Genomic DNA, 27,153 nt, shown 5'->3' on the forward strand with positions numbered 1-27,153 from the left:
CAACCTGATAGCCCCAGTACAGGCTGCCCAGTTTGCTCTCAGCCTGCAATTTCGGAATAGTTGAATCTCTGAAGTCAGGTGCAGCATATACAGTAATTAAGATCCAAACAAGACATTATTCACTTCAAAATTACTGAGTAGAAAGCACTAAAAAAGATGGTTCATTCTGAGCTTGTGAAATTCACAGCACTGTCTTCCAACTATACTCTTGATTATTAAATTATTTATAAAATAATTACATATATGAAAGTTACATTATACATTTGCCAAGCATGAGGACGCTAAAATATATGGTGTGCTGGGAAAATTGGACATACTGTTCTATTAAGGTGGTGAGATAAATGTTAATTTTACTAATGAGTAAGATTGATCAAGTTTTAAACCTAAAAATGGACATGAGCCGAGGTGATCACTACCCTCAGCTGTTCACCAATTGACCTTGCTTCCAGAAAACTCCAGTGAGTAAGTAACTTGAGGATAAAAACAGGGTGACCACAAGAGCAATTTCAGAGCTAAAATAAAAAGCAATATGTATTTTAAGTGGGTTAGGGGGGGCTGGTTTATAAAAGTTCAAAATATTTCCCGGATGAGTTCTGAGTTCCACAATAGGGTGTCGGCAAATGATTTTGCTTCGCGTCTAATGTCAACTTGTCATTCCGTATTTATATTTGAGAAATGTAAACATATTTAACTAAAAATCTATTCTATCCATGACAAAAAAAGTGGTATCCCTAATATAGGCAAATAACAAATGGCAACTGTGTATGTATACACCATCTGTTACGATCCGGTTTTCAAAACGAGTTCTCTATAGCTTGATTTTATCTGTGGATTGAAATATTTAATATTTTTATTTCGTTTAATATTGACGGTAGCAATCCACAAACATCACGCTATTAGTCAGGTTTATAAATATTTAGGATGAATAATTGAAAAGTATGTTTGTAAGCTCCAGCTACCTGAAGACTAAATTTTACATCAATAAACGATAAATCTGAGCAGATTACATTCCATTCTAGTCGCGACTAGTGTTTTCAGAATTTAGTTTGCAAATGTTAAAATCGATACTAAGAACTCCAAAAATCATAAATCAGCACCCAAAGAGCAGTTGTGATTAACTGGTGGCAGCTGTATGGGAGTCAGTTGTATGAGTCAGTTCCTACGAGAAGTTTGTGGAAGGATTTATTCAGTAATGTGTGATATTCGTGTCTGTGATATACACTAGGCTATGACGCTGCCTCAATATGATAAAAATAACTTAATTTAATTCCCCCAGTAGTGACTGCCCGTTTTACTCCGAAGCTGATCACAGTTGTCTCTTTCCGTCTGCAGCAGCTGCCAAAGTGAGCTTTATTTTCCACATTGGTTAATCGGAATTCCAGCGTGCAGCCTCTCTCTATATATTTAGACTGGGGGAGTTAAATTACAAGCCCTTCAAGTGCAGCAAGCCACTGCGATCTGCCTTTTCTTCAGCCAGACCCGAGTGCGGCAAACGCCACCTGCTCGCCTTCAAAGTGACATTACCATGGATCCTACTAAAGACATGAAGGAAGAATCTCGGCTTTATCAAACCACCCTTCTCCAGGATGGACTGAGAAGGTTACTGGATGAGAACAAATTTGTCGACTGTGCCCTGAAGGTGGGCAATAAGTCTTTCCCTTGCCATCGCCTAATCCTGGCAGCCTGCAGCCCTTACTTCCGCGAGTATTTCTTTTCGGAGGAAAGTGAGGAGAAGAAACGCGAAGTGATTTTGGAAGATGTGGAAGAAAATGTAATGGAACTGATCCTCAAGTACCTGTATTCCTCGGAGATAGAACTGACAGACCAGAACGTGCAGAATATCTTTGCTGCGGCCAGCCGCTTCCAGATCCCCTCGGTTTTCACACTGTGTGTCACCTACCTTCAGGAGAAGCTATCAGTTAATAACTGCCTGGCTATATTCAGGCTGGGATTGCTGCTGGATTGCCCCCGGCTTGCTGTTGCTGCCCGCGAGTACGCGTCCGCTCGCTTTGAGCGCATCTGCAAAGAAGAAGATTTTCTGCAACTTGCCCCACACGAGCTGATCGGCCTCGTCGCCAATGACGCTTTGAACGTGGAGAAGGAAGAGGTTGTATTCGAAGCTGTGATCAGATGGGTCCGAAGCGATAAGGAGAACAGGGTCAAAAGTTTAGGGGAAATCTTCGACTGCGTCCGCTTCCGTCTGATGCCTGAGAAATATATCAAGGAGCACGTGGAAAAAAACGACATTGTCAAGGCCAGTCCAGATCTGATGAAGAAAGTGCAAACCATCAAGGATGCCTTTGCTGGGAAACTCCCCACGTCCGCCAAAGGAGGGGACAAAAACGCAAAGAAAGGAGAGGGCGGTAAAGATTTGGTCAACGGGGATGTGGGTGATGAAGATCTGCTCCCTGGTTTCCTGAATGACATTCCCAGGCATGGCATGTTCGTCAAGGAGATGATCATGTTCATTAATGACACGGTGGCGGTGGCCTATGATCCAAACCTCAATCAGTGCTTTCTGGCTGCCATGGATGATCAGATTCCCAGAAACCATGTCAGTCTGGTCACTAAGGGAAACCGAATTTTTGTAGTCGGTGGGTTATATATGGATGAAGAAGTTAAGGAACATCCTTATCATTGCTACTTCTATGAGGTATACACCAATCTACCCATTTTCTGGTTCGTGAATGTTAATTTATTTCAAAAGCTTTCTAGCAAAACTCCGCAAAATAAGTTTATTCATATTTTTAAGCGACCAAAGCATTTTCTCCCCCTTTATTCTGTCGCGTTCTGTAATAATTGGCTGTGTTTAAAGATCTTGAGTAAAATTTAGTGAAATAGAAATGTCGCGTCCCCAACTTCTTTCAAAGCTCATCGTATTTCTGAATACGCGTGTAAATGAATTAAATCTGTAGCGAACAAGATTACAAGTTAAAAGTGAATTGTCTGACGCTTCAGTTTGACAGCATCGCTGGTGAATGGAGTGGTTTGCCGCCGCTGCCTTCAGCAAGGTGTCTCTTCGGGATTGGCGAAACAGAAAAATTCCTTTATGTGATTGGTGGCAAGGATCTTCCAAATGAGCAACCGCTGGATTCCGTATTTTGCTATGACATGAAGTAAAGTCAGATTGTTTTTTTTTAACCTAAATGTTATCTTTGAATTACTTTTTTTATGGGCATTACTTATTAATGCATAAAACGACGTGTAACAAAATGCTGTTACAAAATCCTGGTGGCCAATTACAGCCATTCTTTTCAATGAAAGATCGTATACTTTTGGCTGTCATTCATATGATTGCCCCATTCCCCAACCCAAGTTAATATTACCAGAGTAAATTACATTGAGTGAGAAGACCTGTCCGTATAAAATAACACTGACATTGAGAACGCGAGCCCCACCCATCCGTAATAGGATTATTTTATCCTCGATCAGCATATTTAAATAGTCAAGTCGACAATCGGATGGGTTGCAAAAACAGAAAATGCTGGAAAACCTCAGCAAATCTGACAACATCTGTGGAGCGAGAATAGATTCAAAGTTTATGAAGAATCATCCTGACCCAGTACTGGTTCTATTCTCTCTCCACAGGTGCTGTCAGACCCGCGGAGATTTTCCAGCATTTTCTGTTTTTTGTTTCAGATTCCAGCATCTGTAGTGATTTGCCCTTATGGGGTGTGTTTGGTTAGTTTGGGGAATTGACTGCAATATTTAAATTGCGTGACTTGTATTTTATGTGGCATTCACACAAGGTGTAGTTCGGGAGAAAAACAGGTGAGCCGCAATGGGAAAGCTAGTCCTTCAGATACAGCTCTGAGCATCTTTGCCGTTGGGACCAGTAGCTTTAACCTGCTCCGTCTCCCTCAAATTAAACTGACAAAGCAACTCAAACAATTGAACAATAGGCTAAAGAAGCCGTGGCAAGTTGCTATGCCGCAATGGCTACATCAGATGTATTTTCCGCTGACTGAACGCTCGCTGCCACCAGTCCAGAAAGACCTGCTGTCTACCACACTATAGGGTAACGCGGGTGTATGAATTTCAGTGCAGGTACAATGCCAGATATGTGACTGGCTGGTCAACTCAAACAGCAGTCTTTGGGTTGTTCAGAATAAGCAGGATGCAGAAATTATTCAACTAGTCTGTGCTTGCAAAATCCAGGTGAGACTGTACCTGGAGTATTGCATATAGTTTGTCTCCTTACCTAATAAAGGATATATTTACCATAGAGGGAGAGCAACAATCCTGCCTGCTCTGCTAGCTACACTAACATGATGTGGTGATGCCAGTGTTGGACTGGGGTAAACATAGTAAGAATACAACACCCGGTTAAAGTCCAACAGGTTTATTTGGAAGCAAAAGCCACTAGCTTTCGGAGTGCAGCCCCTTCATCAGGTGAAGGGAGTTCTATTCACAAACAGGGCATATAAAGACACAAACTCAATTTACAAAATAATGGTTGGAATGAAAGTCTTTATAGGTAATCAAGTCTTAAAGGTACAGACAATATGAGTGGAGAGAGCGTTAAGCACAGGTTAAAGAGATGTGCATTGTCTCCAGACAGGACAGCTAGTGAGATTTTGCAAGCCCAGGCAAGTCATGGGAGTTACAGTTAGTGTGACTGGCATTCCAACCATTATTTTGTAAATTGAGTTTTGTGTCTTTATATGCCCTGTTTGTGAACAGAACTCCCACTCACCTGATGAAGGGGCAGTGCTCTGACAGCTAGTGGCTTTAGCTACCAAATAAACCTGTTGGACTTTAACCTAGTATTGTGAGACTTCTTACTGTAGCTACACTAACAACTAATTTAAGCCAAACTCTTAAGATGGCTCGATTACACTTGCTGGAAGGGGCATAAAGTGATAGTCAGAGTTCCATTCTCTGCTAACAAAACAAATAGGCTCCAACTTTGTGCCTTTTTTGAATTATCTGGGAGATTGGCCATTATAGTTCCTCCTTATTTCCCTCAGCCAATCAGAGTCAACTTAGCAACCAATAAGCATTCTTTTCTCTTGTGGTATTAACTGTTGCAATCCTTTGAAATTTGCTCTTCCTGTCAAATGCAAGATGAAAAATTTTGGTGACTTGTCTCTTTTGAGCAATATTCAGGAACTAATATTGTAATTTTAAAATCTGATACATGTTATCTTGATTGCTGAATTGCACAATAAGAATTTAATGTTGATGCAAATTTTACTTTTTTTTCAGCGAACTAAAATGGAACGAATCCAAAGCATTCCCACTTAAGATTTATGGCCACGGTGTTGTTTCACATAATGGATTAATCTATGTTATTGGTGGGAAAACTGATGACACGTAAGTACTATATACATTTCCTTATTGAGGATTAATTCCAAGCAGGCATAATTGATCATTTCAATCATATTTTTAAATTTATCCACAGTAAGTGTATCAACAAATTATTTGTCTTCAATCCTAAAAAGTCTGAGTGGAGGGAGCTCGCAGCAATGAAGACAGCACGTGCCATGTTTGGAGCTGCAGTGCACCAAAGCAAAATCTGGGTTGTTGGAGGAGTCACTGATGATGGTCTGACAGCTGCGGTTGAAGCTTATAACATCATGAATAATAAGTGAGTGAAGCAAAAAAGAGTTATAAAACATGACCTTTTCAACCTGCAGAGGGAATACCTGAGATGTGATTTTTTAATTTATTTGTGGGACATGGCATCACTGGCTGGCCAGCATTTCTTGCCCATCCCTAGTTGCCTTTGTTCAGAGGGCAGTTGAGAGTCAACCACATCACTGTGGCTCTGGAGTCACATGTAGGCCAGATCAGGTAAGGACAGCAGATTTCCTTCCCTAAATGACATTAGTGAACCAGATGGGTTTTTCCAATAATCGACAATGGTTTCATGGTCATCAGTAGATTCTTAATTCCAGATTTTTTTTTTATTGAATTCAAATTCCACCATCTGCCATAGTGGGATTCGAACCCAGATCCCCAGAACATTAGCTGGATTAATAATCTAATGATAATACCACTAGGTTATCACCTCCCATAGTAAAGTAGTTAAAGGACTGGGATCTGAAATACTATTTAAATTATGAGAGAAATATAGAGAAGCACTGATTTAAACTGAAAAAAGATACATTTAACTTGATGTCCAAAATTTTTCTTGACACAGAGGATGAATAACTAAACCAGTCCTCTGCTTTAAATGTTTCTCATCAATTGATTTCTACAGAAAAGTAATGAAGGCAAAAAAAATTTGAATGTTGCAATGGTGGGACTGTAGCATCTTTCTAAAAATGTTAATTATACTGTAAACTTAATTTAAAAATACTACTTTTTAATAATAGATGTCAACAACATTAGAGAAACAGTAGAACATTGGGGTTAAAAATCAGGGTTCTGAAATAGAACGAAGGAAATTATTCCATGTTGCGGGGTGAAGACGTGACTAGTGCGGTAGACAGAGGGGAAGCAGTGGATGTGGTGTTTTTAGATTTCCAGAAGGCGTTCGACAAGGTGCCTCACAAAAGGCTGCTGCAAAAGGTTAGGGTACACGGAGCTGGGGGTAAAATGTTAGCGTGGATTGAGGATTGGCTATCTAACAGGAAGCAGAGAGTTGGAATAAATGGGTGCTTTTCTGGTTGGCAGTTGGTGACTAGTGGAGTGCCGCAGGGATCGGTGTGGGGGCCTCAACTGTTTACCAAATACATAGATGACCTGGAGGAGGGGGTTGAGTGTAGGGTAACAAAATTTGCTGATGATATGAAGATGAGTGGAAAAGCGAATTGCATGGAGGATGTGAAAAGTCTGCAGAGAGATTTGGGTAGGCTGAGTGAGTGGGCGAGGACCTGGCAGATGGAGTATAATGTTAACGAATGTGAGGTTATCCACTTTGGAAGGAATAATAGTAGGATGGAATATTATTTAAATGGTGAAAAGTTGCAGCATGCTACTGTGCAGAGGGACCTGGGGGTTCTTGTGCACGAATCGCAAAAACTCAGTCTGCAGGTGCAGCAGGTGATCAAGAAGGCAAATGGAATGTTGGCCTTTATCGCGAGGGGGATAGAATATAAAAGCAGGGAGGTCTTGCTGCAACTGTACAAGGCACTGGTGAAGTCACAACTGGAGTACTGTGTGCAGTTATGGTCCCCTTATTTGCGAAAGAATATATTAGTCTTGGAGGGAGTACAGAGAAGGTTCATCAGGCTGATACCGGAGATGAGGGGGTTAGCTTATGAGGAGAGGTTGAATAGACTGGGCCCGTACTTGTTGGAGTTTAGAAGGCTGAGGGGGGGATCTTATGGAGACTTACAAGATAATGAAGGGGCTGGATAGAGTAGAGGTAGAGAGATTCTTTCCACTTGGAAAGGAAACCAGAATGAGAGGGCACTGCCTCAAAATAAGTGTGGGGGGGGGGGGGGGTGACAGAGCTGAGGAGGAACTTCTTCTCTCAGAGGGTGGTGAATCTCTGGAATTCTCTGCCCATTGAAGTGGTGGAGGCTACCTCGTTGAGTATGTTTAAGTCATGGTTAGATAGATTTCTGATCGATAAGGGAATTAAGGGATATGGGGAGCAGACGGGTAAGTGGAGCTGATCCACTTCAGATCAGCCATGATATTATTGAATGGTGGGGCAGGCTCGAAGGGCTAGATGGCCTCCTCCTGCTCCTGTTTCTTATGTTCAAAGAGAATTGGGGTGAAATACTCAGGCTACTAAACTAAGGAGAGGGATAATGCGATGTCATTTGCCATATTACCCTTGATCCTGCCATGTAATATTATAAGAGGTCATGGTAACTGTTGAATATAATCTTGGAAATGAAAATTCATGTTAAAAATATGAAGACTGGGATACAATCAGGCTTGGACTGATTAGTGGAAATTAACATTTGTGTCACAGAGTTGCCAGGTAACGATCATCTTCAACAAGAGAGAATCTAATAATCTCCCCTTGGCTTCTAACTTTATTACCGTCACTGAATTGGTCACCATCAACATCTGGGGGTTACCATTGACTAGAAACCTCACTGGACTAGACATATTAATACTGTTGAATACAAGAACATTTCAACTACTTGGAATTCCATAACAAGTCAATCCTGTCCTGACTCCCCAGTGTTTGTTCACCAAGGCACAAGCCAGGCATGTGATGGAATACTCTCCACTTGTCTGAATGAATGCAGCTTCAACATCAAAGATAAAGCTTGATCAGTGTTCCATCCATCACCTTAAATATTCACTCTTGCCATTGTGCATGAATGGTGGAGGAAGTATGTACCATTTACAAGATGCATTGCAACAACTTACCAAGGCTTCTGTGACAGCACTTTGCAGCAGCACAGTGGTTAGCACTGCTGCCTCACAGCTCCTGGGTCCTGGATTTGATTCCTGGCTTGGGTTACTGTCTGCGTGGAGTTTGCATGTTCTCCCCATCTCTGTGTAGGTTTCCTCCAGGTGCTCCGGTTTCTTCCCACAGTCCAAAGATGTGCAGGTTAGGAGCATTGCTATGCTGAATTGCCCCTTAGTGTCCCGGGAGGCATAGATTAGAGGCATTAGCTGGGTAAATATGGGGGATTATGGGGATAGGGCCTAGGTGAGATTGTTGTCGGTGCAGACTCGATGGGCCCAAAAGGCCTCCTTCTGCACTATAGGGATTCAATGAAAACTGTAGCCCCTACCATCTTGAAGGAGAGCAGAGATACGAAAACACCACCATCCACAATCCAACCCATACAGCATCCTGACTAGAAACCATATTGTTGTTCCTTCATTGGGTCAAAATCCTGGGAAATCCTTACTAATAGGACTAAGTGCTTTTAAAAAAAATGAAAAGATAGAAATGAGAAATACTTAATTTAAATTTGACAGTAAAAGCTATTCCATATTGAGCAGCTTTATTGCAGTGATATTAATATTAGGTCATGGTCAAGCATGATTTAAAAACTTCCTTTTCTGGCCCTGCCTTTGGTCTTAAGGTTAAGAAATAAATTGTAATCATGGAGTAGATTTTTCAAGTCCTCACCTGTTGTACCTGCCCCACAACCAGCAAAGGCAAAGAAAATCACAACAGCATACCTATAATTTTTTGATCATTGAAATAAATGTCTGATTTCCCCCATTGTATCTCAGATAGGTACTTTGCCCTTTATTCACCAAGGCATTTCTGCAACTACTGATCTGCTCATTCACACTTGCGTCTCCACTTCTCATGTCTTAATCTGCACTAAAACCAGTACACACACACACACAACCTGATTGTTGCCCAGAAACAACTCTTAGCTTGGTTTCCTTAAGTTCAATGGATAAAGACTGGAACATTTACAGCAACTGGTTTCACTATTCATTGCCATATTTGACTGGATTTTATAAGGCACTCTTGTGTCCTGCTTTTCTTTGCCAAAACTGCTAACTACCTCAGGGTGAGATGGTCCTTGGCTTCTTTTTCCCACAACAAACCATCTTCTTAAACTCCTTGCCCTACCTCCACATCAGTTGATAATTTTATTGGTTCCTTTCCCTCAGGTAGTGTGGCCCTTCCTCCTAATCTGCCATATTAATCTGAAAAAAACACTCTTCATCTCTGTGCTCTTGCAAACTACTCTTTTGTCTCAAAGCCCTTGAAGGTGTTGTCATCCCCCAAATTCATGCCCATCTTTCTCACAGCTTCACAATTCAATCCCCTTCAATCAGGATTCCTCCCTGTTGTAACAATGAAACAGTTCCTATCAAAAATCACAAATTAAATTCTCCATTTGGAATAAGCACTCAGGGTAAACAAGGGCATAGAATTTATGTTGGATATCAGATTTTAGTGTTCATCATCAATAGTCAAAGCAGCACGAACGTTGAGATAAAGTCCTATCTTCATACAAAGGCCACATTCCAATTTGCTCTGTGAGATTACAGTTATGCTAAATGGAATAGACTCAGAACAGATTCAGCAATTCAAAACCAGACACCCACAAGGCATTGTGGGACTATCAGCAGCACTCCAACAGAAATCAGTCAAGGATTCCCAGCTCCTTTATAGGCTGCTCTATCGAAGACCCGGTAGGTGGAATTATTTTGGAATCATTTAAGTTGATGTGAACTTCTGCTTAATTGCCACTTCTGCTGTAAAGATCCTTAAAAGAATTAAGGTTTGTTGAGTAATGTGTATCTGGGCTAGCATACTAAATTCATAAACTCTGTGACCCTGAAAAAAACTGGTTTTATATTCGTGGAATGTAAAACTGAAGCTGGAGTAAGCTATTTGGACCTTACTGTCTGCTTTGCCATTCAATAAATTTTTGGCTGATCTGTGCCTCAACTCTACCTTCCCTTAATGTCCTTTGAACCCAAATATCTTGTGACCGCTGCCTTGAATATACTCAATAATTTAGCATCCACAAGTCTCTGGATACAGAATTCCAAAGATTCATAACTCTCTTGACTGAAGACATTTTTCCTCATCTCAGTCCTAAATCGTCAACCTACTTTTCTGAGATTAGAACATGGGAATCTCAGATCTCTCAGATGGGAAAACATTTTCACATCATCACACCCTGTCAAACCCTTAAGAATGCTATTTGTTGCAATTCCCATTCTTGAAAACTCCAGGAAAAATGGGCTTAGTTTACTTAATCTCCCTCTTGGCACAATCCCCTCATCCTAGGAACTAGTCTAATGAATCTAAGGAGAGGAAATCTCCAGTCTTTACTCAAATAAAAGAAACCAAAACTGCACACAGTGCTCCAAGTGTGGTCTCATCAATGCCCCGTGTAACTGCAGCAAGATTTCTTTACAGTCATATCCCAATCCCTTTGTAACATGCCACATGCCTGCCCAATTGCGGTACCTAAACATTAACTTTGTAATTCCTAGGACATCCACCAGTTTTCCCAGTCTCTCACCAATCAAAACATGCTTTTTTTTACCAAAATGGATAAACACTTCACCAGTGTCTTCTGTTATGTTCTTGTCCATTCACACAAACTGTCTAAAAGCCCTTGTAAGCCTCATCATCAATTTTTTACAAAAAGTTTCATATTTTAGCTTCTTCTTAATGCCACATGGATGTCTCGATCTTTATCTCACTCAGGAAAATGATTAAGAGGATAATTACTGGTTTGTCCTGTAAGAATTCTTTAATGTGATTGCTGTTTAGTCTACTTAGTGACATCATTGTTGCTAGACACACAGATCCCCTATTAAATCAAATTCACATTTCACATAGAATCCTTACAGTGCAGAAGAGGCCATTCAACCCATCAAGTCTACAACAACTCTCTGACAGAGTATTTTACCCAGAACCCCCCCTCCTTCACCCTATCCCAGTAATCCCACACATTTACCAAGGCCAATCCACCTAACCTACATTTCTTTGACCGTGGGAAGAAACTGGAGCACCCAAAGAAAACTTATGCAGACACAGGTAGAATGTGTAAACTCCACACAAAGTCATCCAAGGCTGGAATTGAACCCGGGTCCCTGGAGCTGTGAGGCAGCAGTGCTGACCCATCGTCTTAACGTTAGAAAAGATAAAATCTCTGCCAATGAGAACACTGGCTCGTTATGGGCAGTTTAAGGTCACCATCACTTCTCCTCTGATATAAATTCTGGGTCACTGTTGGGTTCCAGCCAACAGCAAATTTTACCCCACCACTTTGCCATGAGCTGCCCAAGCCTCAAGCTCTGAAATTCCTTCCCTAAATTGTTCTGCTATTTTCTCTTAAAATCTTTTGGCCACCTATTGTAACAGCTACTCGTGGCTTTCTGTCAAACTTTGACAACACCCCTATGTTATACAAATTAAAATTGTTGTTGGCATTGTTGCTGTTGCCTCCACCTGGGGCAAAGGCTCAGCAAAATACACAAGTGTATAAATGCTTTCGGAAACCTACAAATGTGTAAAAATACTTTGCACATGTATCAACATTTATAATGAAGTTTAAAAAATTGTTGCATTTAAAAAAGCCCTCTAGTAACATCTGAATACTAATCAATTTCTCTGCCAAGCTACACTTTATACTACACTCTGCATGATACACTAGCAGACAGGGTCATTAATATATTTTGTTACAAATAATGATTTAACTAGCATGTGCTGGTGCAACTTTACAATCGGTGCACTTCTGTTGGTTGATCAGTTTGAAGGAAATAATAAGTACAAATAAAAATTCTTAAACTACATACCATCTTCATACATCTCTAAATGAAAGATGTTCAGATAGATTTTGATGCCTATCTTAGGAACAGAGAAGCTAAAAAGCCATGCAAGAGTTCATAGAAAGTGATCATATCCATTTGTACATGTACTATTGTAATATATTATTCTATTGTTTGGCTATCACAGATGGGAAACTATGCCTGAATTCCCGCAAGAGCGAAGTTCTATAAATGTCATCACTATGGCTGGATCACTTTATGCTATTGGAGGTTTTGCTATGATTCAGTTGGAAAATAAAGAATTTGCTCCCTCAGAATTCACTGATGTATGGAAGTAAGTCTTTATTGAAGGACTGCCGGCCCTGCATTTCTTTCAGCATAGATAGTTCAGAAAATAATTGCAATGTTTAACTGCTCTGGAGCAGATGCGGTCAACTGTGGACAAGTGCTCTGAATAAAATTGTTCTGAAAATTATTGTGGCTGCTGGAAAAGATTGTTCAGGAATGACAGTTTGAGACTCTTCAAATTTTCCTCAGGAAAAAAATCATTTTTATCTGATTCCAAGCCTACATGCCTAAACTGGACCAGATACTGGGCAAGATGACAGCTCAGTGACTATCGCTGATTGCTGTGCAGACACATGGATTTGGGCCGGTGTCTATGGGAGTTTGCGCATTCTCCCCGTGCTTGTGTGGGTTTTCTCCGGGTGCTCCGGTTTCCTCCCACACCCCAAAGATGTGCTGTTAGGCTGATTGGCAGGAATAAATTGTCCCTAAATCAGATTCCCTCAATCTGGATGGCCATAAAACATTAGACAGGGGTCGTGGGTGGAGAGGGGGACTGGTGGTGTTGAGATGGCAACGCAGGCTCATTGGGCCGAAGGGCCTGTTTCCCGGGCTGATTTTTGTCCTTCTTTACATCACATTTCTTCTTTTAAGCTTTTGAGTAGATTTCTTCAGTCCTCTCTACTTCAGCGGAACTAACCAATATTTTCTCAATAGATTCCGATTCCTGGCAACAAATCTTGATGAATCTACCCCGTACATGCTCAATGGTTTTGATACTCTCTCTGTAATAGGACATCCAAAACTATACATCAGTGTCTATGATTTACTCAATGCTTAACGCAACTTCGTTTAATGTTTATAAATCCCAATTTATGTATTTGCTTATTCGTAGGTTTAGATTTGATGGAGGTCCAAGGTAACTTTCACACCTTGTTCCCCTCTCTTGGTTAGAATCCAGCCTGATTTAAGTATTTCCAGCATTTTGTTTTTATTTGGGAATCTTGTCTAAGTTTCTAAGTTAAAAAAAATCCTACCAAAACTCAAAATAGTAACTTTAATTAAATTTGATATTTAAATTTTTTTGAAACTTCAAATCTATTTTCTCTAGTTATATCAAGGTTCTTAGATCCAAATTAAGTGTTTAGATTATGTACAAAATGAAATCCCTTACTATAACAAAGATTTAAAAGGTAGAAAAAAAATTAAGCATATCTATAATGCTGTACATACTTTTCTAAATTCTACATGAATTGTTATACAAAACCTAAGCCTTTGAATGCACTAAAATGTAAATTGTACTTTTTGTTTAGGTATGAAGATGACAAGAAGGAATGGTGTGGCATGGTGAAGGAAATTAACTATGCTGCAGGAGCCACATGTCTTGCTGTGCGTCTCAACATGTTCAGACTTACCAAATTATAAATAGCTCCATAGAGTTATTAATACTGCTGCTATGTTAAAGATAAACATAATTGGTGTATGGTACTAACTGGAATTATTACTCCATTTAAGTTTACTCTATATAAAACCAGTGTGATAATTAAATGAGTTAATGTTGCACCATACCCAATGAACCCGTGAAGATATCAGGTAGTGACACACTGAAGGAGTGCAGAATATATGCATGCTGTAGAGGCTGAAAACACTAGAGTACAAGATTATTTGCAATGCAACATAACAAATGCATACAATATTTCGGCAATTATGAAAGTTAATTTAAATGATGTAGATTCAACCTGTTCCCTCTACAGTTCACCTACACTTTGCCTTATTAATTCTATTGGCCGTGACTTTGTTTAAAATAGGATTTGTGGCTTTCACAAGCCTTTTGTAAAATTATATTTCCTCTCTATTTTTCATTCACTAAATGAATTTCCTTTCCAATTTTGAAAATTCCAAAATATTTGCAGCACAACTCGTGATTTTAAAGTTCCACCTGTTAGCAATTTTATTCATAACACTTAATTCACTGGGTTTTCTTAAATTGTTCGTGAAAATTCCCTTGATTAAAAAGTCTATGTTTCTTTTTAGAACATCAAACAACTCATTACTCTCCAGTACATTTGTCGATATACTTTATTCTCCAACAGTGTACAGAAATTTAAACCAAGATACTGAATATTCAATATGGCCAACGTCCAATCTTGGAGCTTCTTACTGATATAGGATACATTCCTTAAATATCGTCTCTGCTTATATTACTTTGAAATACTGGTATGTAATTTCCATGTCTTCAACAATTGAATTAAGATTCAGGATTTAGGAAATTGTTTTAAAAAAAAGTACAAGAATAAAACGGCTTTATTAAAACATTCAATATATTTTCAATGGATCATTTCATAATCACTTCTGTTTTGATTTGGTTCATGATTTCAAGATTTTTCTGCAAATATCTTTTGTTTAAGGTATTCTACCCATGCATCCTTTGTTGAAAATTCCATGGAATTCCATTCAAAATGAGGGATCTATAAAGATAATTTCAAAGAAGACATTATAAAACTACAATATATATCTTATTGACAAATTGCATTGCAAGAAATAATGCTACAAAACTGGAATAATATTAATAAAAACGGGATGAAAGAAACCTTTTACATTGCAAAGTATTAAAGTCAATTTTACTTTTTTAAAATCACTTATTAGCTAAGCTATGCTTCAAATAAAAATAAAATGAAGAATGTACAGACAAGGCATTATAATGATAATTGGTGAAACAATAAAATTACCCGAATCTTCTATCAGAAGCATTTCATTAATTTAGCAGTTTAGTAAATGGAAACTAAGCTAAAGCTCTTGATGACAATTGTGATAAATCCATCACAGCAAATTTCAAAGTTCACAGAATGTAACAAGCCATAATTCAGCACCTCATTTTGCCAATCCTGCAGATTAGAGCTGTGTCTCAATATTCTAACCTGATGCATTTTGATTTAAATTGTTCCTGATAGATTTTGGTCTTGCCAGCTCACCAATACCAGCAATTATCAGCTGAAGTCACACTTTGCCTGGTGCAAAGTGTACCATGCAATGCGGTCTTTTAAATTTTGAGGCCCACTTTATTGCCTTAGCAATGGCATGCATCTCATTGCTGACAACTGCTCACGCATTACAGATAGAAGATTCACTGGATAATATATTCTTATTTCATTTTTACCAAGCTCACCAAAAATATAAAAAGCACATTTTGAATCTAGTCATTTCCAATGGAAAATTCTGAAAAAGATGGATGAAGCCAGGGAGGCATTCTGCAGCATTTCATGCTCATTTTCATTTAGAAACTGCTGCAAAATGGTGGCAAATCTAGGCCAATCATGATATTACATGTTTTTAAAAATATATATATATTTAGCATATAAGTCATTGTCTCACAGAAATTGCAATGTACCTGTACTACATGGTACCCCAAAATCTCCAAGTGTCGCTTTTTCATAACAGTTTCCCCTTTAATGTGATGAGAGTTCTTGCAGAAAGCTTTGGAGTCAAGAAATTCTATTGCAACCCTGTACGAATGACAACACCATGGTTTATTTTTAAGTCATAATATAACGCCATAAATTACTCTGTCATTTAAGCATGAGCCTTCTGTACTGTGGTTTAAAAAAGACAATATGTGTACGTACGTTTAGTTTTGTCCAAACTAATCCTGACCTAAACATCCCAATTTACATAACTGCTAACCACGATAATTCTGTTTCAGACAGACGGTCAGGTGCAAGAGACTTATAGTTTTCCTGGGATTCCATGGCTCAGTTAGTAAAAGACACATTTGCCCCAGATAGAGGCTCTGCAGTGAACTGACGAGAAGAATTATACAAAGAGGTTAGCTGATCCATCATTATGTTTTACTGAAATTTATATACTGAAGCTTACTAAATTAACTTTGAGCAAACAGGTAAAGCTAGCTGTTTCACGCTGCCACTACACAGCAGCAACATGAGTGGTATTCATCTTTAACAGGATTTTGCTGTCAAACCAAAAAGATTTGAGTCATCCCAAAATTGAATAATGCAGCATGTGAATTTCAGTGCCAGTGTGATGCTAGATATGCAATCCGTATGTCCCAAAGACTGGCGTATCATATCAAGCAGCACATCCCAGCCACTGTTTGCAATAGACAAGGTACAAACCATAGCCAACCAACCCATGCTTGCAAAGCCCAAACCTGTGCCCAATTTTAAATGTGATTCCACTAAATAATCCTCAGAATGCTAATACACTGACAACCAATTTAAGATCGTCAGTTGGGCTTGCAGTGAAGCACATCTGCATGTTCTGGAAACTACATACATGACGCCCCTGTTCTTTTCAGAAAGGAAGTTTACAGAGATTGTGCCTGCTACCAGTGACAGCCGTTCATTGATTCATTCCTCAAGGCAATATCTTAACCAATCAGGTTTAAGCTGGAGGAAATGCTATTGAAGTTGTAATGTAGGAAGCGTGGCAACGAATTTGCGCATAGTAAAAGCCTGCAATCAGGAACGTTATAATGACCTTGTAATCTGTTTTGTGATGCTGATTGAGGGATAAATATTGAGCAGGATGCCTGGAATAATTCCTCTGCTTTTCTGCAAAATAGTGCAATGGTTTCTTATGTTCACCTGAGAGAACAGACCGGTGTCTCATCCAAAATAGACACTTCCTACAGGGTTGCGCTTCTCACATTACACTGGCTATTCTTGAATTTTATGCTCAAGTCCTGGAGTGGTACTGGAAAACTTGAGACTCAGGCAAAGAGTATAACCAATGGAGCCATAGCTCACGAGTATGAATCAAATAGAAATTAATCAGGAGGCGGGGGAAAAGTGAGAGATTATAAACCATGCCTTTCACAGAAAGGAGCATGCTGTCCCTATTACATGTGGTGTGCATGGATTGGTGTGCCATAATATCTGGTTGTATGATAATGAGGATTTATGATATAAAAGCAAACTGTGGGTGGGGGCATTTCCAGCCTCCCAGCTGCGTGTTTCTTGTTGGTGCACTGTTCACTGGCAGCAGGATTCTCTGGTCCCAGCCACCGTGAAAAATGCGATAGGGGGTGCACTGGCATTGTGACCGAAGAATTCCCCCTCAGGTTTAAAAGGGAACAAGGCTCCATCCTAGGTCAAAGAATTTTTGGATTAATTATAAGCTAGGCCAAAGAGAAGCTCCAGGACAAAGGAGCTGCAGAAAACAGTCTTCCCAAATGAACAACAGTCCAAAAAAAACAGGGATTGGGGTCAAAACCAATGTCTCAGGAAGACAGTTAAATTAAAAGAATGAAGAACAAGAATTAGAACAAGATCCTTTCAGGAAAATTCAAGTAAAAAGTAAAGAAAGTGCTTTGAGTTATAGAAACAGCTGCAAGAACCAGAGTTAACATCAGTTAACTGAGACGGCAGATATCCGAGGCAATTTAAAAATTTGGTGACACTTTAATACAGCCTTTGAAGCAGTGGTGTTCTGTTGGCATGGAACCGAGAGATTCTGTGAAAGCTGGAATGCAATCCAAGGCACAGGAATATTGAAAAAGAGATTGAAATTCTAGAGTGAAGTCTTGGCGAAGGCATCAAAAAAAAAATACATTGTTTGGCAGAAGATTCAAAGGCATGTTTTTTTCAAGAGTGGAACTAGGAAACACTCATGTGGAAGTCAGAGTTCCAATGAGGCCAGTTGCCTCACAGTGTGACAAACATCTGGGGGGAGTAGATGAGAAATACCCAGAAGTTGTAATAGGTGGCATCTGCCACTTAGTTTCAGAGCGTATTGTGTCTGACCACAGCTCACCTGTTGGATCACATGGCATGTCCATGTGTGCTCAGTGTGCTTACTGAGAACATTAGGGCATAAGATTTATTTTTTAACTTATGTTATCCTTAACAATCCATGTACAGCTGTAAAATATAGGTGGGGTGACGAGTAGGGTTTTATAGTTAAACTTTTCTTGTTTAATAAAGATTTTATTCCTTTTTTAACAAGTTAATCAGATTCCTGCTACTACTCTGTACCTCCACGACTCTAAACAATAAAAACAATAAAATGAGCCTGGTCCTGACAATTCAGTAGCATCAGCTTGGATTGTAACAAGTGATACAAATGTTCACACCAAACACACAAAATAGGCCATTTACTGTTCTGTTTAAAATGTAAGGTTTAAAACATACATATGTTAACATAGAACACTTTCTGGAATTGAGCATAATTTCAAAACCAACTAAAGCTACAATAAGTCTATAATAAAATACTTATTGAGACAATCTCAATTTAAGAGAAGACATTGTGCCAAATTGACATTCTGGTGTTATGTAAAAGAGGTGCAAGTTTTATATGAAATAAAGGGAGGAAAGTTAAAGTGCGCAGAAGCAGTGCACCACTTACGCCAACCTGCATTTATACAGCATCAATATCATAGTAAAATATCCCAAGGCAATCCACAGGAGCATAATTAGACAAAATATTTTACATCCAGCTAAAAAACGCAACATTAGGACAGCCGTCCAAAAGCTTGGTCAGCATGGTAGGTTTTAAAGGAATGTCTTACAAACATGTGAATTAGAAGCAGACACAGCCATCTGATAAAACCTTTGTGACAAAGAACTCTATTTCATAGTAAAGAGAAAAAATTCAGCACTGCTATTCTTTGGCAAACTAAATTTATTACATAAAATAGATTGGAGAGCAATACTGAAAGAGGCTATAGAGAAGTGATCATACATAAGGTTTCACAATTCCGGCTATTGTACTAGTTTCTTCAGTTAGAAAGGAGCACATGGAAAGTGAATTACATTCAAAAGTTTTAAATATTAAGCAATTACAAACTCATTAAAAAAGTGCAGATTACGGGCAGGATTTTCTGGCTGTGCTCACCCCATGCCAGAAATTCTGACCCAACGTCAAGGGACCTCTGCATGGTCGGCCCCCACCCACTACAATTCCTAAGGCGCGTGGGACAGGAAATTTCTGCTTTATACCTTGAAAGGATGACCTTTTTTGCAAATATTTTAAGAAGTATGGTTTGAGAACACAGGGATATTTCAGGAATATATTTATGAAAACACACAAACTGGCTGTGCACAAACCTTTGTGCTCCTGGTGGTAATTGTTTCTCTCCAATAAATTTGTTGTCTGGTTCCCAAGGTATTCTTTCTTTTTTAGAAAGTAGCATTGTACTCTGATCCACAAATGGAAGAGGTTTTTGGTGTTTGTCAAGGACACATTCAAAGTCTGCAGGAAATAATATAGCAAATTCAATTAAAAAAAAAATCACCACCAACTTGGAGATTTGTAATATGAAAATAATTGTCAGTTTAGCTGTCATTAAGTATTGCTGAATCAGAGCTTAACATTGGACTCAGAAGGAAATCTCTGCTTAAATTTTGAAATGAAAGACCAATTGCAGACTTAGTGGTCCTATTAACAACAAAATGTGCTCAAAAATAATGAACTGTCACATCAAAATCCAAGAACACACAGAATCCAGAAATTAATGCAACAAGAAATTTATATTATCTTTCCTCCAAAAGACAAAATACAATGATTATAACTAAAGGAGGCTGCAAAAGATTAAATAACATACCTATGAAATAATAATATGGTGTGTATACAGAGGCTTTGGCATAGATACTTCCTCCCAGTAACTGTCCTAATATTTCTTGGATTTGCTGTTGGAGCGGACTGACCGAAATATTGCCTTTAAAATAAATAACATATTGCATAATATCAATGTATTGTACTTATAAATTGGCATATTTGAATACATAGTATACAAAATGTATAAATTCAAATGTACCAAATGAGGTTTCAACACACTTATTGAAAATATAAGATCAAAAAATAAAACGATGGCAGTCACCACCACTTACAGCACCCATTGTTACGACAGTTGACTGTCCAAACGGAGGTGTGAACAGTAATCTTTTCCCTCACAACAGAAATGATCATTGTTCCACCTCTGATTAAAATCAGTGGAGACATCAAATTTGCTGAATCAACTCAAGTGTGATTACTACAACCACTTAAGACTATTAAAGAATAGTATTGCAAGTAGCTTAATAATTAGCAAAATATTCAATTCAATTTTCACTCTAGGACAACATTTTTACTGACATGTTGAGAGAACTTCACTGGAATTTTAAACTTTAATTATGTAATAAAATATAAAAGCCAATCTTGTCCTAATATTTTAATATTCCATTTATTGAACTTGTATGCTGAATATGTACTGCAATCTGTAATGAAATATAGCATGGGAACACATCACGTGTGATTGACAAGACAATTTTATCCATATAGGATCCCTTCTTAAACCAGAACATTGTACAGCCTCAATGGTATTAAAGCAATAAAGCAAATCTGGACAGTCTATTCATACATGCTGTGACACCCACCTCCCATCCACATTATCAGATTGGAACCAATGCACTTTCATCTGTTCCTGCTAAATACACTGATGCTCAATTTTGTGCCTATACCCAGTGCCTTGATTATTCATCAAACCCTGGCTGCACTGCTTTTATTCTCACTATGGCATATTTCAATTATTTTCCTAGCAGTTTGCCACTGGAAGATCAGAAAGCACAACAATTAAATTTATGGCATGTGTCACTGATAATGCCACGCAGCAAATCTTCAATCTGTTTACAGGATGAATCGTAAGAGTACATTAAAATGGGACTTATAACTGCAAACTTGCAGCCCAATATATGTGTTGATAAAACAGATGTAGAAAATCTGGCAACCAGTGTTTTGAATTTGTCCCGCTTTGCACTGTAAGTGTGATTATGGATATTCCCAAGAGATAAAGTTTCTTATTTCGGATCAATACTGGATTTTTGACAGCCTTACGTCCCTCAAGGAATGAAGAGGATAGGCACATACTGGATATTTGGCTCATGCAACCAGACACAATCTAGCCAAAAGGCTGCAATTATTAGCTGTCCTTGCCATGGTAGCATAGACCCAGGTGAAAAAGCATTAAAGGAAGAGGGAAAAAGCTGAGCAAAAAGGTTCAAAAATACAGTTCTATTTATTGTAGCAATCACCAACCTTTATTTAGCAACTGCTGACAGTAACGGTCATGAAACCATGGGATCTGGAATTCCGGACACTCCAAACAGACAGCTCTGTTCAGCTCCATTAAACGTAACCGAATCCGCATATTCAGAGCATCGGGCAGTGCTGGTATTAGAAACCATATTATAATAACAGATTTCAGCATTTTCCTTTTCCATCAATTTTCTTAAGGAACAGTCTTCACCGGGAATGACAAGCTATTTGACTACGGTTGAGTCTGATAGGATCCTCACACAATGGCCACATGCAATTAACAGATAACAATCAGATGTGTGATTTTTTTGTCCATTACCCAGGAGCATCAAGGCAAAATGTTGTACTATACAATGAAGATTAACCAATAATATTAGAAAAAACCTTCATCAGTTGTTAACTGGCTTAGTCAGTTGGTCTGGTTGTACATGGGCTACATGAATCCAAAGTCACCTTTCAGACACTAGCCTGGAGATTATAATGTAAGCAAACTGCAGCACACGAAACACATTTAAGAGTCCCAAAACTAATCATATCCCAGTGCAGGATGCTTAGAAAATGAGCAATCCAATTGGCTCAAAAAAATGATGAGCAGATTTTGACTGCTGGATAAAATAAGGTAACAATAGCATTTCAGGTTATGACTGACATTTCTTTCCTTATGTAGGTCTTCCAGAAATTAATTGCCCACCATTGCTGCCCTGAAAAGGTACTGGTAATCTTTTGGATACAATTTATTTGTTTGCTTGACCAGTTCAGAAAGTAGTTAAGAGTCAACTTATGTTGGTGTGGGATTCGTCACATTTAGGCTAGCCCGATTAAAGAAGACAGGTTTCATTCCAACGATAGGAATTAATTTTGATTTCTTATAAGTCAATGATGCATTATGTGGTGATAACTTATGCTCACAGGTCATTTCTTTTGTTTCTTAAAATATTTAATACATTTGAGATATCAAAAATTCACCCTCATCCAAATGTAACAGATCCAGCCTCAGGCCTGTCCCACCACATATGTGCCAAAAAGCTCTGGTGTGACATCCAAAATTGTAATTAATGCTTTAAATCTCATCTGGAAAAAGAACTAATCAAAAGTCTGCTTTGTTCCTGGGGGAGGGCGGGGGAGGATGGTGCTGTTATCGCGTGTGGGTGTTGGGAAAATTGCACACCCAAATCAAGGATAGTCAAATACAGGTGTCTTTAAAATCTATATATACCAATACTTAAATGACAAGTGGAACTTACTATCCAGTTGCGAGTCCAGCTTCACTAGGAAATCCACACTAAAAATAGTCTTTATTATATCTTCAGGAAAGTAGCCTGCAAGAGCTAGTGAGTAACCAAATAGCACCAGGAGATGAGGGTCACATAACTCTATGTAAAGAAAAAAAGACATGTAGCATTTTTCAATATCTCTGGGTGTCCCAAAGCACTTTACACCTAATTAAGTACTTACAAAGTATAATTACTGTCATAATGTAGGCAGAAAGAAATCCACTATATCACTGAATTAGTAATAATAAAAATATGAAATATGTTAAACTTTCAAAAATATATTATAAATAAATGATTTTGTATTCCTGTCATTAACATTGTTTTAACAAGTCCAAAGTTCTAAATCTTGAACATTATTGGTAAGAGCAATAAAAAATAACTTATGCATTTGGGATGTAGTTACAGGATAAAAATGGATTTGAATTTGAAAATTTATGGGAAAAATATTAACATATCCCAATTAATTGTAGGAAAATATCCTTCATTACTCAACAGACATCTTTGGCAGTACATTTCAATGTCATTAAGATGAGAAGGAGTAAATTAGGGATAGCAATGTAGTCTTCAAAAAGAATTTGTTGTTTGTCATGGATCTAGTTCAAATGGTATATTTTTTATTGTAAATATTAACATTGTGTTTCCCTTCAAAAGTATCAGCAATTTGGAAGCACTCCCACTTGCAGCTTCTTTTTTGAAGTCATGCCTATTTAGAAAAAAGAAAGACGTTGCTCCTTTCATGGAGCTTAGAGCATCCTAAAGTGCTTCAGAGCCAATGAAGCACTTCTGAAGTGTACTCATTGTAGCATCGTGGCAATAGAATTGAAAATGCACAAACTTTTTGTTCACAGGTCATCAAAAATCCAATTTCATCTCAGCTTCTCTCATCTTTTCATGCACAGGATAGATATTTTCAAGTTTCTACCAATATTACTTAGACATACACTATCCAAGGATAATTCTATGAAATGCTTCACCCTTGGTGTTGTGACAGGCATTATCATGCCACACATTAAGTGTGTAATTAAGTAAAAACTCAGGAAAATGAGATCCAATCTTGATTCCTGCTGTTATCATTGGCATCAAGCTGTACTCAAAAAATATAGTTCATTATGACAATTGTTATCTTAGAACAGATAGCTAGAAATATTATGTAAATTGGGAATTCTAATTAATAATACAAAATTATTAAACAGCTTATACTCTGACATTAACAAGTAGATCTAATACAAAAATTAATAATTCATTGGTCTTAATGTTTGAAAAAGGACAACAATTCCAAAATTGATCTTGGTTTACAGATTCATTGTCCTCATAAATCTTTATTCCAGCATTCCCAATTCAGTGCAAAGTTAGATTTACCATCAAATGCAGTAGACTGGGTTAAGCTAATAGTTGTCAGAAATTGATCTAGGCACTCATAATTTTGCTACCAATTTGCACAATGGCAGAATGCTCAAGCCACCACAACTCTTCCAATTCCCCAAGTGCTATTTAAAATAATAGACAAAGAAAGGAACTTGTACAAGACATCTGGCTTTCAACCAAATTCTGTAATTTAAAAATCCAATACTACAACAATCACCACTGTGGCATTCAGTTTTACATGTTTAGTATATGTGAGGTCATGCATTCAAATCATTTATGTATCAAGAATAACTCACTGTTTGTATATGTGAAGTTAAGAAACTCATTGACTTTAGTATCTGTGGACACTAAATTCCCATGATGTGCCTTACAATACTCACTCAAATAAGGCCTGATACGCTGTATACAAGATTCAAAAAACTCTTCAGCTTGTGGAGGATCATAATTCAGGATAGTGAATGGAAGCAGGGCAGCATATATGGCTGAATAATGGATCTAGATTATTAAAAAAAAGTCATATCGTACTTATCAAAAAGATTTTAGCCACATACTGTTCCATAAATCTACAACATTTCACCAAGGTCAGATTATCCACAACTACTATTACCTTGTCTTCCCATTTCCCTCCTCCTTTCCTCATATTTTAAAAAAATCTAATTCCTTTTTAAATAGCTCAATACAAACTTGCATTCCACTGTGCAAGAAATCACCGACAAAAAAAGTGAAATCAAAATCAAGTTTTTGTAGTAATTTTTATCCATTCTCCATTCCTGATTTTGACATTTCTTGAAAAGTGGTTCCAAATTTCATGTTATCTCCTGTGGCTATTCTTCATATATAAACTTAGAAACTATTGATTAGGCAGAGATCTGCTCGATCTGGTGTAGAATTAGTACAAATTCAGGAAAACACTACGAACTACAGCATAATAATAGGCTATTTTGGCCCATCATCCTCAGTCCTGATTTGTTAAATTTATTCTAGCCCCACCTCAGTGCCTATTCTTCATATTGTTTTATAGTCTTGCTTTTCAAAGAGTTATCCCATTATCTTAAATGTTACATAGACTTTTCCTCAATGGCTGCTTGTAGACAAGCATTTCTTATTCTAACAATCTTGCAGTGTGAAAAACAGTTAACCTCCCTCTTCTGATAGTTGAGAAAGCAGGTAAATGTTGACAGTTCATCCCAGCAGGCAATTATTTATTTGACAGAAGGTGAAAGTAAATGTAAATTTCTTCCCCCCTCCAACAATACCTCAGCAAACCTATTGGATTGATCCTTCATTAACCCACCAAAATAAAAATATTTATTTCTGGCAAAGCTGTCCTAATTCAAATTTCAGCACCTAAAAGTCATTTGGTGTGAAGCTACAGGGCAAGGACTGGCTTTATTTACAAAATTAGCACTATGTGTAGTATAGTAACTAGCGTATATTGTCTTCATTGTGTGAACCGTATTGTTTGTCTACATGTTCCATGTATTCATACAGCACAGGACAATATTTGGCCCAATGTGCTTTAGAACTGTGCAAATATTTCCAAGTCAATATCCAATTTTGTTTTGCAAGTTGCTGAACCTTCCCCCATCATGCTTTCAAGCAGTGGATTCCAGATCATAGTAACTCATTGAAAATATAGAATAGGATCCTACAATGTAAAAGGAGGCCATTCAGCCCATTGAGTCTGCACCAATCACAACCTCACTTAGGCCCTATCCCCATAAACCCATGTATTTACCCTAGCTGGTTCCCATGACACTAGGGTCCCTTTCACATGGCCAATCCACCAAACTCGCACGTCTTTGGACTATGGGAGGAAGCCAGTGCACTTGGAGGAAATCCACGCAAACACAGGGAGAACACACAGATAATGACTGAAGTCGGGAATCGAACCCGGATCCCTGGCACCATGAGGCACAGTGCTAACCATTGTGTACATATGTACAGCATATTTTAATATTTTGTGTAACTTTAACATTAAAAAAGCTACAATGGAAGAACAGCTGTAATTTGTGAACCTGGCTGGACGTGAGTGTTTCTGGATGATTTGAGCATCTAGGACAAACACCCTTGCAAAACGTGTTACCAGCTATCCTGAATCAGATTCAAAAGTTAGATGGCTCAAGGATTAGCAGGGAGCAGTTGGTCATCCATATAAGGTTTGTGAAGCTCATGTTCCAAAAGATGGCCACCTCACAGGCTGATAAGGATTTATAGCAGGAAACAATCAAGATTGGAAAAGAAGTAGGAAGTCATGCGCAAGTGTTACCAATTAGACTGTTACAAAGGCAGTAAATTCAGGAGAAGTCCATGGTACAATGGAAATAATGGTTTCAGGGATAGAGAAAAATGATCAAAAATGGGGTGCAGAATCAGTGATAGCGGAAAAATTGATGTGAAGAATAAATTGTCAACTTTGTAATCACAAGCTCGAATATCAAACAGTCTTTGTATCATAAGATCAGGGTCAGAGCCATAATGAAGCACATGCAGGAGTTCTTGTAGGAGATCTAGTAGGAACCACAGTTCACATTGGAACAAGTATAGGGAAAAATGAGTTGCAGGTCAAAAGGCAAAAAACTTCCATCACTTAGGAAGTACATTTAAAAAAAATAGATTCATGAGGCTAGCAGCAATACTACCAGTACTACACATTAGCCAGCACAATAACAGCCAGATTAGGGAAGAAAGTATATGGCTGGAGGACAGAAAAACAGACTTCTAAGGCATTAGAGTCACCTCCAGAGCAGAAGTGAGCTGCATTGACAGGTTAGTTTACATCACAACAAAACAGGGGCCAGAAAATGTAATTAGGTATGTGTTAGTGTGCATGTTTTGAGTTCAAAGGTGTGAATTTAAATGAATATGGCAAAAAGAATGGGAAAAGAGAATAGAATTGGCAGAGCAGTAGATCACATGTACTTAGATAGGAAGTAATAAAAGATTAAAAGTATAAACAAAATACGTTATACAAACAACAAAACATATGGACCTGCAAAGCAAAAGGGAAAATTGACTGTTAATGGATACAGTATGTGAAACAAAATTGGGAATTAAGATTACTGATTCATACAGAGAATTG

General features: G+C 38.2%; 2 protein-coding genes across 6 annotated transcripts in view; one reads left to right on the top strand and one right to left on the bottom strand.

The window, feature by feature from the left end:
- The first annotated feature begins 1,332 nt into the window (after positions 1–1,332).
- Positions 1,333–14,725, top strand: klhl41a (kelch-like family member 41a). Its single transcript, XM_080199014.1, has 6 exons — positions 1,333–2,653; positions 2,959–3,116; positions 5,209–5,316; positions 5,405–5,590; positions 12,308–12,454; positions 13,719–14,725. The coding sequence occupies exons 1-6, from the start codon at positions 1,526–1,528 to the stop codon at positions 13,828–13,830; spliced, it is 1,839 nt and encodes a 612-aa protein (XP_080055140.1). The 5' UTR covers positions 1,333–1,525; the 3' UTR covers positions 13,831–14,725.
- Positions 14,473–27,153, bottom strand: part of fastkd1 (FAST kinase domains 1) — a 39,736-nt gene continuing 27,055 nt past the window's right edge. For all 5 annotated transcript variants that reach the window (XM_080199010.1, XM_080199011.1, XM_080199009.1 and 2 more), the window contains 7 exons: positions 24,452–24,566; positions 22,677–22,805; positions 21,433–21,564; positions 19,964–20,077; positions 19,467–19,611; positions 15,794–15,908; positions 14,473–14,873 (listed from right to left, as the gene is read on the bottom strand). In XM_080199010.1, coding sequence (XP_080055136.1) covers positions 14,781–14,873; positions 15,794–15,908; positions 19,467–19,611; positions 19,964–20,077; positions 21,433–21,564; positions 22,677–22,805; positions 24,452–24,566 — 843 coding nt within the window. In that variant the 3' untranslated portion in view covers positions 14,473–14,780. The remainder of the gene's footprint in view (positions 14,874–15,793; positions 15,909–19,466; positions 19,612–19,963; positions 20,078–21,432; positions 21,565–22,676; positions 22,806–24,451; positions 24,567–27,153) is intronic.

This window comes from Carcharhinus amblyrhynchos, chromosome 11 (genome assembly GCF_965287045.1).
Source record: "Carcharhinus amblyrhynchos chromosome 11, sCarAmb.v2.hapA, whole genome shotgun sequence".
NCBI classification, from domain to species: Eukaryota; Metazoa; Chordata; class Chondrichthyes; order Carcharhiniformes; family Carcharhinidae; genus Carcharhinus; species Carcharhinus amblyrhynchos.